Source organism: Fundulus heteroclitus, chromosome 13 (genome assembly GCF_011125445.2).
Source record: "Fundulus heteroclitus isolate FHET01 chromosome 13, MU-UCD_Fhet_4.1, whole genome shotgun sequence".
Taxonomy (NCBI): Eukaryota; Metazoa; Chordata; class Actinopteri; order Cyprinodontiformes; family Fundulidae; genus Fundulus; species Fundulus heteroclitus.
In genome coordinates this window covers 17475935-17489697 of record NC_046373.1, presented here as the reverse complement: position 1 = coordinate 17489697, position 13763 = coordinate 17475935, and the positions used below count along the sequence as shown (strand labels likewise).

Here is a 13763-nt window from a genome sequence, read left to right as displayed (position 1 = left end):
TTCAGTTTAAGTGTGCAAAATTACAAATATCAAAATAAGCAATTTTTTAGGAGCAATGTTGCACACTTTTACCCAAACACTAAGTTTATTAAAAAGCACGATCTACTTCCATTGAGATAAATCTGAACCACGTATAGATATTGCCTTTCCAACTTTTTCCAGTATAATCCCTGCTGTATTCTATTATTAGTGGCGACCTCTAGTGTTTAGGAAGCACAGTGTTTATCAATTACAGACTACAAACTTAGCTGTGGTCACAATATACTTGCTCCATGATCAGTCTGAGTATTAGCAAACCCTTAAAGCACCCAGATAGGTTAATGCATCCAGCTGGTCAAGTTAACCTGCACCGTTATATATTTAATTCCGTTTCATTTTGTGAACAAAAGAACAAAAGAGGTGTAACTCCTCCTCTAAATTTCGCATTTCATAAAAAAAAAAAAATCAGCGTGAGTGAGGACCTAAAGGTGTCTAATTAAACCCCTCCCTGCCTCTCACTGCTGCTATTCCCAAAACACAAGATGCTCTTTTTTTTCTCTTTGATGGAGAGAAGGGAGCTCCCTCTCTCTTTTTCTTTTCCCTCCCTCTCTCTCTCCCTCGTCCTATAAAGCCGCAACAGCTGATCTCGGGCATCAGAGAGAGAGCTGCAGCTCCACAGAGGAGACAAACGGAAGGAGAAAGGAAGGCAGTGAGAGAGGAGCGACCCGATGCTCTGTTCTGGTCTTCCAGCAATAAAAAAAGCAATATTCCACAAGGAGATGCGATGCTTTCTGAGAATTTAAAATCCCGCAAAGGTTTTGTGACGATTTTCTGGAGTCGACGATTTTCTTTTTGAAGCCTTTCAAATCCCGTTTTTTTTTCTTCCACTCTACAAACAGTCACAACTCGCAGTTCGCATTCTATATTCATTTCATATTGAGAGACAGAAAGGTGTTTGGTTTGCACGCATTTTTGGATTTTCAGCTTGTTTTTATTACTGCCGCGTCGACTTTGTAAACGCCAAACTGCTCGGCGTGACTCTCCTGGAGCGGATCGGACAGCGGCTGCTTGGCTGCGCAAGAGGAGCTGTCCGGTGCTGAAACCTGCAGGAAACTGCACAGGAACTGTTTGCTGAGTAAGACGTTAGAAATCCACAACACAACGCAAACAAGCAGGAAAAGAGTGACGATTTAATGGGACAAACACCCAGGACATGGTTTATATTTTTATTCTAGATCTATCAGAACCCCACAGGTCTTCCAGATTCAACTTCTAATGATTAAACATATATTTGTTTCTGAACGCAAAGAAACAGAGGAGAAAAGCTCGGTTTGATCTTTAAAAGTCATGTCTCTACTTTGTAATTCGACTTTATAGGTAGCCAAACAATTGAATTATATGCAAAAAAACCTGCTGATTTTCATCACTGGGTTCAGACCTAAGAGGATTAGGAAAGAGAAGAAAAGCCTGTGTTAATCATATGAAGGAGCAGTGACCGTCCCACCATGCCTCGATCTTTCTTAGTGAAGAAAGTCAAACTGGACGACTTCTCGGCTGCTGAACTGGAAAGCTCTTACAGTCACAACCGGAGAGAGGAGCTTAGTCTACGATTCCATCATCATGACAAAGGTTAGTCACACACCCACATATATACAAACACATCAGCCATATATCACCTGCGGTAATTTTGTGTTTTCAACTCAAGATTTAAATCATTAGTCATGACTGATTCAGAGGAAGGAGGGAAAAAAGGGAATTACAGGGTCAAACTTGGGTCAAAGCACTAAAATATACATGCTGAACAACATTCTAGTCAATGAGATTTTAACTTTTTATGTAGAATTAAAGATCATTGTTGGCAGTAAAAGATAAAGGGATGCATTTGAAGTCTGTTTGATGAAAGGAAGTTGCCCTTGTTGAGGTCAGAATTCACAAAGGTTTGTCCTCAGGATAATAACAATTTAAAAAATACTCCCACCAACATACTTCCCATAAAGATTTCTTACACAGTGCATTCCTTGGATATATTTTTAGATGTGTATAAAGAAATGCACACCTAAAATCAGCAGATGGAAAAAAAGTTGTATGCAAGCAAAACTAAGGGTATTCCAGGTGGTTAGTCTTTGCTGTGGATCATTTTCTGGGTCACTGCTGCGCCAGCATCATATCAATTTATCTGTAACATTCAAACTCAGTTCAATGCAATTCACATATGTCATCTCAAGGCACAGGTTCAGGTCCAATTCATGTCCAGAAATATTTTATCTATATTAGCACATACAGATTCAAATCCAATTTTGCATTCAAGTTTGGTCTTAATGACATTACAACCCAATGACATTAAACCCAATTTATAATGCCAGCTGATAAGAAAGATCTTTTGGAAATGACTTGATGCAATTAACTAAGATTCTTTACAAAGAGAGCTATTGACCAGTTGGCATTATAATCTGTATTAGACTACTGCATCTTGTATGACATCTAGGATCAGATTGGACTGTGCCCCATTCTATCAACCCATTCTATATATAATTGGATTGTATTGGTATTCATTTGATTTATTAAGTATTACTGTATGATTAGAAATAAATTGGGCCTATTTTTCTTGTAAAGTGCTTCGAGATGAAAGTCGCTGTGAATTGAACTATCTAGGCAAACTCAGCCAATTGCATCTAGTTATTGACTTTGCAGCAATGCCTCCTCCTGAGCAATGTCGCAACAGTGGCAAGTAACAATGCCCTTTTAACTGGGAAATTCACAGATTTTACACTTTGGTACATTCACATACTGCTCCTGAAAAAAAGTGGATCATTGTCTGCAGAGTCAGCCGAAGGCATAAGCTGACTTAAGTTTTTACAACTTTACATGACGAGTAGAAAAATACGCTAGTTGTGAAGACACAATGCCAACATGTCAGCTTTTTTCCTCTTCACAAAATCACACTTTTAAAGAGCCTATATGACATATTCAAGATTGTAGTTGTTGAAAAATCGGAAAATCTAATCTTTATACAAAATTTAAAAGTCAAGAATGTTTATTAACAGGATGTGAGATCATTGACTCATTAGTTAGGTTTTATGCGCGTTGTGTTAAACATAGACAGCAAATATTAGGCATGGTCCATATAAAAGGGACAGTAGTGGTAAAATGGCAGCTTAACTGGGAGCTCTGTTAAGCTGTGGAAGTTTTTTTTTGGGGGGGGGGGGCTTTGTAATCATGGACCTGCTTTCATCATCTGGTTCATATTCACATCCTGCAACATCAAACTGAGCACACTATAAAGGATTTATTCAGTTTAGCAAAGTCAAGCAGAAATAAAATATAATCATAGAGGAGCAACAAAGCAGAGATATTTGAAGCAAACTATATTAAATGATTGTATTAATATATTATTTCACCACTGCACAGACATTGGAATTCCCTGTTGTGCTGTTACTAATTGTCTTCCTCAAATCAACACCATTCAGCACCTGGAAGTGTTTTCCCAAGATTTCTGTTTTGTTTTCCCCCATCCATATTGAGTGCAAATGGTTCCCACACGCTGCATAATCCCGGATACTCTGCAGGCTAAATACAATGCAGTAAGTAAGGCTGGCAGAGCTCTTCAATACTGAGCAAAAATATCAGGGAAAACCCAAAACATAAGAAGAATGAGGAGGATTTGCAGTCAAACCTGCCCTGTGAAATCACATTTACGCCAGCTGTGTGTACATGAACACAGTATACCGAAAGTAAAAAACTTTGTCACCAAGTTGTTAATTCTAAATTGATAATGCTTAAGTAAGAAAAAAGGGCTTCACACAAACACACAAATATTTCATTAATTATTTCCTTGATGTTTAATTTATAGTCCAGTTCACAGATGCAGATAAACAATCTTTAAGGTTTGTCTATGCTGGTAAAATTGTAATTATGGACAAGTGTATAATTGCTTAGCAAACACCACACGGAAGGAGAAGTAGTTAGAAGAATGTTATGAGGCATTGTGATACACAGAAATTACTTGGACCATCTTTTGTGTTGGGGCTCTCTGCTGATTTATTATGCCAGTGAGCAGGCAGCTGTTTTCAGCACACAAGGTCTGATAAGCAGCACCATATGTCAAACTGAGAAAGAATAGGGCAGATAGGAAGCAAGCGCAAGTGAGTGAACAAATGAGTCTTCACTGGGATGGAAATAACAGCCAATCGTTTGTTAAATCCCTTTATAGGGTAATATTATGCTTTGGTTTTTGTCTCTGTCAGCTCTTTTCTGCCCTCTAGTGGGCAAATAACTGCAGTTTGAAAGGGCTGACTGGGTTTTGTTCCAGCACCAGCATGTAATTGTGTTCGTGCAGCCTGGTTAGGTTCACATTGTAGCAAGGTCAAATGTAAGATGAAGAGCTCTCATGCGGTCAGATGGTGAACCGGAGAACAGAAACCTGCAGCAGTAGCAGCAGTGACAACAGAAGCTTTCTGACGAACATGTAAAGACTGCGGAAATTATCCACTGTTATAAATATAACAACAGTTAGAGTGAAGCAACTGCAGCTTGTTGCGCGCACACAAGCACACACTCGCATCACTGTGTTTCTGTCAACTCGGCACATTTCCCAGCCAGCTTGCACAGCTGAGTGCACAGCATCACACTCACACACATGTACCCGCAAACACACACACACACACACACACACACACACACACACACACACACACACACACACACACACACACACACACACACAGAGTGACCTACAAGTGTCCAAAGCACACAAGTGTGCATCAGTCGCTGTTGGTTTAGATCAAAAATTAAATTGTTGCTTGCAGCTTTTTCTCTTTTTCCATCTCATCCTTTTATTCCCTTTCACCAGTTTTTCTCTCCCTTTCTAATTCGTTGCATTTCAAAGACACATATGAGAGGAAATGCTCATCTTTGGCTGGGTATTTAATCTTTAATAAGCATTTAAAACTGCTTTCAGCTCTAATGCTGCAAAGGTACTTTGAAATGAATACAAAGGGGACAGAGCAGAAGATAAAGACAAACAATAAGAGACAGAGCTCTGATGCTGAGGAAACAAAAGCACCAGTTACATCATATATATATATATATATATATATATATATATATATATATATATATATATATATACTCACCGGCCACTTTATTAGGTACCCCATGCTAGTAACGGGTTGGACCCCCTTTTGCCTTCAGAACTGCCTCAATTCTTCGTGGCATAGATTCAACAAGGTGCTGGAAGCATTCCTCAGGGAGTTTGGTCCATATTGACATGACGGCATCACACAGTTGCCGCAGATTTGTCGGCTGCACATCCAAGATGCGAATCTCCCGTTCCACCACATCCCAAAGATGCTCTATTGGATTGAGATCTGGTGACTGTGGAGGCCATTTGAGTACAGCGAACTCATTGTCATGTTCTAGAAACCAGTTTGAGATGATTCCAGCTTTATGACATGGCGCATTATCCTGCTGAATGTAGCCATCAGAGGTTGGGTACATTGTGGTCATAAAGGGATGGACATGGTCAGCAACAATACTCAGGTAGGCTGTGGCGTTGCAACGATGCTCAATTGGTACCAAGGGGCCCAAAGAGTGCCAAGAAAATAATCCCCACACCATGACACCACCACCAGCCTGAACCGTTGACACAAGGCAGGTTGGATCCATGCTTTCATGTTGTAGACGCCAAATTCTGACTCTACCATCCGACTGTCGCAGCAGAAATCGAGACTCATCAGACCAGGCAACAATTTTCCAATGTTCTATTTTCCAATTTTGATGAGCTTGTGCAAATTGTAGCCTCAGTTTCCTGTTCTTAGCGGAAAGGAGTGGCACCCGATGTGGTCTTCTGCTGCTGTAGCCCATCTGCCTCAAAGTTCGAGGTACTGTGCGTTCAGAGATGCTCTTCTGCCCACCTTGGTTGTAACGGGTGTTTATTTGAGTCACTGTTGCCCTTCTATCAGCTCGAACCAGTATGGCCATTCTCCTTTGACCTCTGGCATCAACAAGGCATTTCCGCCCACAGAACTGCCGCTCACTGGATGTTTTTTCTTTTTCGGACCATTCTCTGTAAACCCTAGAGATGGTTGTGCGTGAAAATCCCAGTAGATTAGCAGTTTCTGAAATACTCAGACCAGCCCTTCTGGCACCAACAATCATGCCACGTTCAAAGTCACTCAAATCACCTTTCTTCCCCATACTGATGCTCGGTTTGAACTGCAGGAGATTCTCTTGACCATGTCTACATGCCTAAATGCACTGAGTTGCCGCCATGTGATTGGCTGCTTAGAAATGAAGTGTTAACGAGCAGTTGGACAGGTGTACCTAATAAAGTGGCCGGTGAGTGTATATAGCCATGTAATATGTTTTCTCATCCAGTTTTTTCAAGACTTGTAAATAACCAACTGTGTTTTGCATTTCAGACACTAATTAGTTCAGTGGTACTTCATGTGTATGCACAGAGTATCCAGTTACATCTTGTATACATAAACAGTAGCTGGCTACATCAGATAAATGCCAAAATCAAAGTTTAGGTAAACTTTTGTAGATTATTTGTCAAATCACACAAATATAGCTTGTCTGATTATAAAAGCATGTTAACCAGGTTAAGTTCTAGCATTTGGACGCAAATGAGCACACATGAAGAACCAGGATGTGTTGCAAAGGGTTTCCCCCTCACATTCAGGACAACTGCACAACAGTAACACCCAGTCTCATACAAACCTAAAATGTTACATCTAACAAACTGTCAAACACTGTTAATACTGTCTAAGGCATCTTCAGGGCATTCTCTGTATTTGATGATATTGATGTACAGTTTTCACAGACTGTCATCATTTATATCCTGGGCGTGCCAGCAGCTTCCAACATGAATGACTTTTATGCTCATCGCTGATCTACATCTATACAAGAATACGTGAAGATCAAACATATCTCTGTGAACTTCTTCTTTTTAGTTAACATGTTTAATAACCTGTCAGTAGGGCAATTGAAAAACTGTAATCTGCGTTAAATAGTATCCCCTAAAACAGAAAACATATCTTGCTCCATTAGAGGAAAGAGCATTTCGATGTCATAGGAGTCTATTCTAATACATTTTAGAGAAATCAAACAAATTTGTGGTGGACCAATGTATTAGTATACTAATGTAAGAACTAATATATTGGTGCAACTCACACCAAAAGGTGCTACTTTAATGTTACTGTGCATTTTATTTATAATTTTCATGGGAACTTCTTTATTTCTGCAATATTTGTCTTAAAACCATCTTAGTCCTGCCCTCTTAGGGTTGGTCATTGCAGTCAAATTTTCCTATTGGCTCAAACAGTACACGCTTCACTATAACAGTACATCACTATAGCCACGGGTCCGGGTATAAAAGCATCTCAGTCAGATATACGCCCCCACCCAGCAGCGAGTCAGACTCAGTAGTTGGGATTGCGAGCGTTGAGAGCATTGAATAATGTTTAGCATTCATCACTGCTTTGAACGTGTTAGCAATGATCCGCTAACATCACTTTACGACTCAGAAATTGCTCCCATCCTGTCCACTGTCTAGGCAATAGAACTGATCAGGCTCAGCCCTACTGTTCTCCCATAACCTCTGGTGACAAGGGGGGTTAAAGATCATCCACCTCAAAAGACAGATCTGTCGCTGAACCACCGGATGTCGCCTCTGTCACTCCATGTTTCAAGATGTCACTTTCCCTCATCCTAACAGCAGCACGAGCACCGCTTTACCTCCACCATTTATCCCCACGCTTAGCCGGGTCTCTTGGAACCGCCCACTTTGGTGGCATTTTTCTAAATGTGTCTGGGGGTGGGGTTATGCCTTTACGTTAGGGTGAGTTACACTTTAACAAGACAGAATTATTTGTGAGCCAGATAACTGTTTACATTAGCGTTAGCCTGATGACATTAGTGTAGCATAAACTATTTTTGTCAGTTTGATAATGTTAGCATTAGCAAGCTGACAACGCTAATGCTAGCATGTTAGCATTAGCAAACTGATCAGGCCTGAATATCCCAACTGGGTGAATAGCTATTGGTTTTAGAAACAGCTTGCTAGCATAGCCAACAGTCAGAAATGTAAAATAACTAGCTATTAGCGTTAGCTTGCCAATTTCAGCTTTAGCAAACTCCATCAGCCACAACAGGTATACAAATAATAGCTGTGTTTTTACAGAGTTAGTGTCAGCTTTTTATACATTGCTTTTCCAGTACAACATAATGCATTTTTACAATCAATTCAATTCAATTTTATTTATATAGCGCCAAATCATGAAACATGTCATCTCAAGGCACTTTACAAAGTCAAGTTCAATCATATTATACAGATTGGGTCAGATTATACAGATTGGTCAAAAATGTCCTATATAAGGAAACCAGTTGATTGAATCAAAGTCCTGACAAGCAGCATTCACTCCTGGGGAAGCGTAGAGCCACAGGAAGAGTCATCTGCATTGTCCGTGGCTTTGCTGCAATCCCTCATACTGAGCAAGCATGAAGCGACAGTGGGAAGAAAAACCACCCATTAGCGGGAAGGAAAAACCTCCGGCAGAACCGGGCTCAGTATGAACGGTCATCTGCCTCGACCGACTGGGGTTACAGAAGACAGAACAGAGACACAACAAGAGAAACAAAAAAGCACAGAAGCACACATTGATCTAGTAATCTGTCATAGGAGTCGCTGCAATCGCTGAAAAGTAACACTACAAAATATCTGACTCATTATAATCTACAATTCAGATAGCCATTGAGCTCAAATTTAGCTACTACATACATTTGCTGAAATCATGAAGCTTTTAATAATTTTTTTTAAGGTTCAACAGTGGACCCACTGTACCGTTTGCCTAAACTGCAATGACAAGGAAAATAGGTTTGGACAGGCTTGAGTTCAATCTCCTTCAGATGAGCTGCTAAAAGGACGCAGGTTCAGGGCTGTGGTTGTGCCATAAAACATCCATTTTGCGGCAGGAGCTTTTCTTAAACGAGATACCTGATTAAATAAAGCTCAAAAAGAAACACGATCATGTCTCAAAAACTTTAATCATGCTCTATAAAACAGGAAACACACACACATAAATGCTGCGAGAGTGCAGTGATAGAATATTTATGATTCACGATTTTCAGTCTTTCCACCACACCTCACCACTCTTTCCTCCATCTCCCTGTTCTCTCTATTTTTATTTCTCTTTTACACTGTCTTAATTAAATTTAAAATGTTAAATTAGAATGAGAGCAGAGTGCAGCTCTGACAAAACACCCAGCCACCACCACCAGTGTGAAATTCATTCATTCTTTCTTTCTTTCTTTCTTTCTTTCTTTCTTTCTTTCTTTCTTTCTTTCTTTTTCTCTCCTTCTTTCTTTCTTTCTTTCTTTCTTTCTTCTGCTCATTTTGCTATCGATCAACATCTGAGCTTTTCTCAGAACTGCATCATGAAATTATATTACTAGCAACAGTATCTCCTCTGCTGTCTGTGTCTTAATGCCCACAGAGTGCTAATTGAAATGGAGAGCTATTGATCGGTAGATCCACAGGAGTTGTGGCTGTGGGTTATTAGCTACCAGTCTCTCTCTTGCGTCTGCTGGAGTTCAGCCTGTTGAGCAGAAGCCAATAATAGAAATAATGAAGCAGCAGACATCAAAACTCACTAAGAAATAATTGATCCGATTTGTCAGGAGCTGCGCAGAAAAAAAAAAAAAGAAGCAGGGCAAGGCCCGAGGAATCTGTGAATCTCGAGGCAGATGTACTTACAGTTTAGCTCAAGAGGGAGACTGCCAGTGTCAGCGTGCCCACTGAGCATCAGACCTCCCATCTGCTGTAATAGAGATGGTCTATGTTACAACAGCCCAAGCTCTGACAGCCCCAGGGTGTGACGGTGTGTGGCGGTGGACCTGTCAGGAAAGGTGCAGCTGATGAGGAGCAAGTGTGCTCACTGAACCCTTCTATGAAAAATAAAGATTTCCTACAGAGGGCGGAAAGTGTCTACTCAGTGCTGCCAAAGGCATAAAAGCAGTTTACTTCCTCTATAAATACCACATGGCTTTCCTTCTCCTGGTTCCTACCCAAAGGAAAAGGCACAAGGGAAGGCAAAAGATGGTCTTGAAGCACAACTTGGATGTTCTTAATCTGATCCCAGTTTAAATTCAGATAGCACAGATGTCCGGCTGCAATGCACTCTTTTGTTAATAATAAATGAAATTATTTGAGTGTGATTTGAAGCTGTGTTGTTGTGATAATGCAAAATCAGTTGCTAGCATTGGATACTTGAAAGTCAATTGCTTGCAGTTAACTCTTGTTTGACATTTCTTTACTCTTTCATTATTTCATTCCTATTTCTTTGTATTTAGTTTATTACAAGGGAGACCATCCTTCTTACATTATTTTTGCCTCTGTTGAGGCTTTCTTCAAAGAATATCTGACTGGAGGAAATATTTTGGACTTGCATTTCTAAATCTGTGAAATGATGCCTCCCGCAACTGATTCTTTTTGACCTTAAGTCATTGATCAAAGTTAAAGGTGACACCTTAACACACCTCTTCCTTGTGTGACATTATGGAAAAAACAAGGGAAATCACATCCAGAAGGGAATTGTGGACCTCCATATACCTGGTTCTTCCTTGGATCCAATTTCATGATGCCAGGAGGTGCCAAATTCATTGTTTAAAAGAATTACACAAAGTTATAAACAGCATGGCAATGCTCAGCCATCATGTTATGTGTCCCAGAGATTAAGACGTTCTGGTGCAAAATGTACATATCGACCCACAAACTAAAGTAACAGACGACTTGAGAAGATGCTAGCTAAGATATCATTATGCACGGAGAACAAATTCTACTTGTATAGATTGAAAGTGGGAAAAAGTCTAAATAATATTTTAAAAAATCCAGATTACAGTTTGAAAGGCATGAAGAGACAAAACCTTAATATTTGGAGATATGAGCTGTGGTCTGATTAAATTAAATTGAAATGCGTTGTTATATTAACCAAGAGCAGTTTGTGCACCTCAAAAAATACCGCATCATGGAAATTATCTGAAAACACTGGAGCAACATCTTAAGATTTCAACCAGGTAGTTAAAGCTTGTGCACAGGTGGTTCTTTCAAATTAAGTCATTCTAAAAAATACAGACAAATTAGATCCAACGAGGTTTAGGGAAAAACAAAGTCAGTGTTTGGGGGTAGTCATGAAGCTCAGGAGGAATTGGCTAGCAAGCTGTAGAAGCTTGTTGACAAATACAAAATCCATGTACTACACTTTTGAATACGAAAAGGTTAGTTCCTTTTTAAAGAATGTATATAAATATGCAGTTTCCAATGCATGTCTACATGCAATGATACTTTGCAAAAAGTGTTTTACCTTTTCAACAGGTTGGTAGCATTATATGCAACTTTGAAAATGAATAGCCACAGATTATTTCACTTCTACTCATTAAGTACATCTTCTTTTGGTGCTTTGTAGTTTTTTTTTTGTTTGTTTGTTTTGTTTTTGCCTCACAAGTGATCTAAAGCAAATTCTAACACACAAAAACCATAAAGTTGGAGTCTTTCCAAGCTCTGTTTTCAGACACAGATTCTGTCTTGTACGCTGCATTTAAGAAAAGGTAAAACTTGCTGGTGGTGGTTGACTCAGTTGCTTAAACCGAGTATAGAATTTAAGGGAGTAATCCATAATAGTTTCGTCTTTGTTTTCTTCTGCCCGAATTTTCCACCCCAAGTTTTGATCTTTGATCATCCTTCCCTCCACGATGACCAATCTCTTCTGTTGTTTCCTCAGGTTACGTCGGTGATTATCTAAGTCCAAATCCCTATGATGACGTTGTGGGAAGTGATTCATCAGTCATCTCTAAAGTGCCCTCTCCGAGCCACTCATCAATCATCTATGGCCACATTAACAACACCTATTCAGGAATCCATGGAGACCTCCATGGGGATTCAGACCAGCCGGACAGCCCGAGGTCTGAGGTCTCGTCCTCAGCAGGCGGGTACATTAACGGAGATGCAGCCGTGAGCGAAGGATACACCGTAGACGCGTTTTTCATCATGGACGGACGGTCGCGAAGAAAGGCCGCGGCAAACCCACGAGGGGCCGCCCAGAGGCACACATGCAGCGAGTGTGGCAAAACCTACGCCACGTCCTCCAACCTGAGCCGGCACAAGCAGACGCACAGAAGCATTGACAGCAAGATGGCCAAGAAGTGCCCCACGTGTGGGAAGGTGTACGTCTCCATGCCCGCCATGGCCATGCACCTCCTCACCCACGACCTCAAGCACAAGTGCGACGTGTGCGGGAAGGCGTTCAGCCGGCCGTGGCTGCTGCAGGGCCACATGCGCTCGCACACCGGAGAGAAGCCGTTCGGATGCGCACACTGTGGGAAAGCCTTTGCTGACCGCTCAAACCTGCGCGCCCACATGCAGACTCACTCAGCCTTCAAGCATTACAAGTGCAAGCGGTGCAACAAGACGTTCGCACTCAAAAGTTACCTGAACAAGCACTATGAGTCTGCGTGCTTTAAGGGGGCTTTTTCCCCACTGAGCACACTGAGTGAATAATAAACTTAGGAAGCACATCTGGGGTTGATTTACTTACATCTGATTTTTTTTGTTCTGCTTTACCCCAAAAGATGAACCTGAGGGCAACAAAGGAGGAGTTTTTTCCCCCTCTTTTTACAAACCGGTTAGTTATTCTTTTTTGATGGTTAATTGAAAAGTTTGAAAGAACTTGATAGGATTTATTCCCCCAATGAGGTCCCTGTGAAGTTAAATAAAGCACAGCACATCAAGTGCGTCGTATTTTGAAGAAACCTAGGTCTGTTTATGTCCATATCAATCCACGTCAAATGTTTTTTCTACCAACACAAAAGCACAATTGCTCCTCCATCTCTCTGTCTTTCTTCGGAGTTTATATGATCAAGCACAGAATCCACTCTCTTGGAGAGTTTCATCACAACAAATTATTACGTCTGGTGTCTTGTTTTCACTGAAGCTGACTCTGAGTTGAACTTACAAGAAAATACAAAGGAATCAGAAACAGAATCAACATTCAGCTTTTTTTAGATAAAAAATATAAACAGGGCACATCTCAATAAGTTAGAAGTGAAACTCATTTGTCATATAAATCCATTACGCATGAAGTAATAGTTTTTAAACCATTTAATTTTGTTCATTTTGATGATTAGAACTTAAAGGTAAAGAACACCCGAATTTCACAGACAATTACAGTACATCAGATAATTAAAGATTTGTTTTTAAAATCAGAAATACAGGTTAAAGCCTTCACAATCCTGGGGAATACTCCTGGCTTCATAATTGCCCCGCAGACAATCACTGACTTCCTCCACATAGAGAATAAGCTGCAAAGCTTTATTGTTAAAGAAGCTGGCTTTTCACAGAATCTTGTATCAAAGCATCTTTGGAGAAAATTGAGTGGAAAGAAAAGATGTAGTTGAAAAAATAGAACACAAGCAACAGGGCAGCCTGTTGACGATTGTAAGCAAATTCATCTAAGAGAGGAAATTGACAAGGTATAGCTCACTGAGAAGCTTTGTGTATACACGTAAAACACTTTCACAGTCAATAGCTGTAGACTTCCAAGCTTTCGGATTAACAAAATAACAGCGTGTAGAAAGCTTAATGGAGTGGATTTCCATTCCTGAGCAGCTTCATCCAAGCCTCGATGTAGAGCACACCGCTAAAGGACTATAGAACAGTGGAGACACGTTTTCTGGGGTGATGAATCTTGTCTCTGTATGTCAATCCAATGAATGAGTTTTGGTTTGGCCGT

The 13763-nt window shown here is 40.4% G+C and overlaps 1 protein-coding gene across 1 annotated transcript; it reads left to right on the top strand.

Annotated features, from left to right (window-relative positions):
- Positions 1-637: 637 nt before the first annotated feature.
- LOC105935046 (transcriptional repressor scratch 1) lies at positions 638-12783 on the top strand. Its single transcript, XM_012875270.3, has 2 exons — positions 638-1608; positions 11757-12783. The coding sequence occupies exons 1-2, from the start codon at positions 1485-1487 to the stop codon at positions 12530-12532; spliced, it is 900 nt and encodes a 299-aa protein (XP_012730724.1). The 5' UTR covers positions 638-1484; the 3' UTR covers positions 12533-12783.
- The last annotated feature ends 980 nt before the right edge of the window (positions 12784-13763 follow it).

Coding starts and splice junctions, on each gene's coding strand:
- LOC105935046 (XM_012875270.3), top strand. CDS start 1,485: ATGCCTCGATCTTTCTTAGTGAAGAAAGTCAAACTGGACGACTTCTCG. Junction 1,609..11,756: donor ATTCCATCATCATGACAAAG/GTTAGTCACACA, acceptor TTGTTTCCTCAG/GTTACGTCGGTGATTATCTA.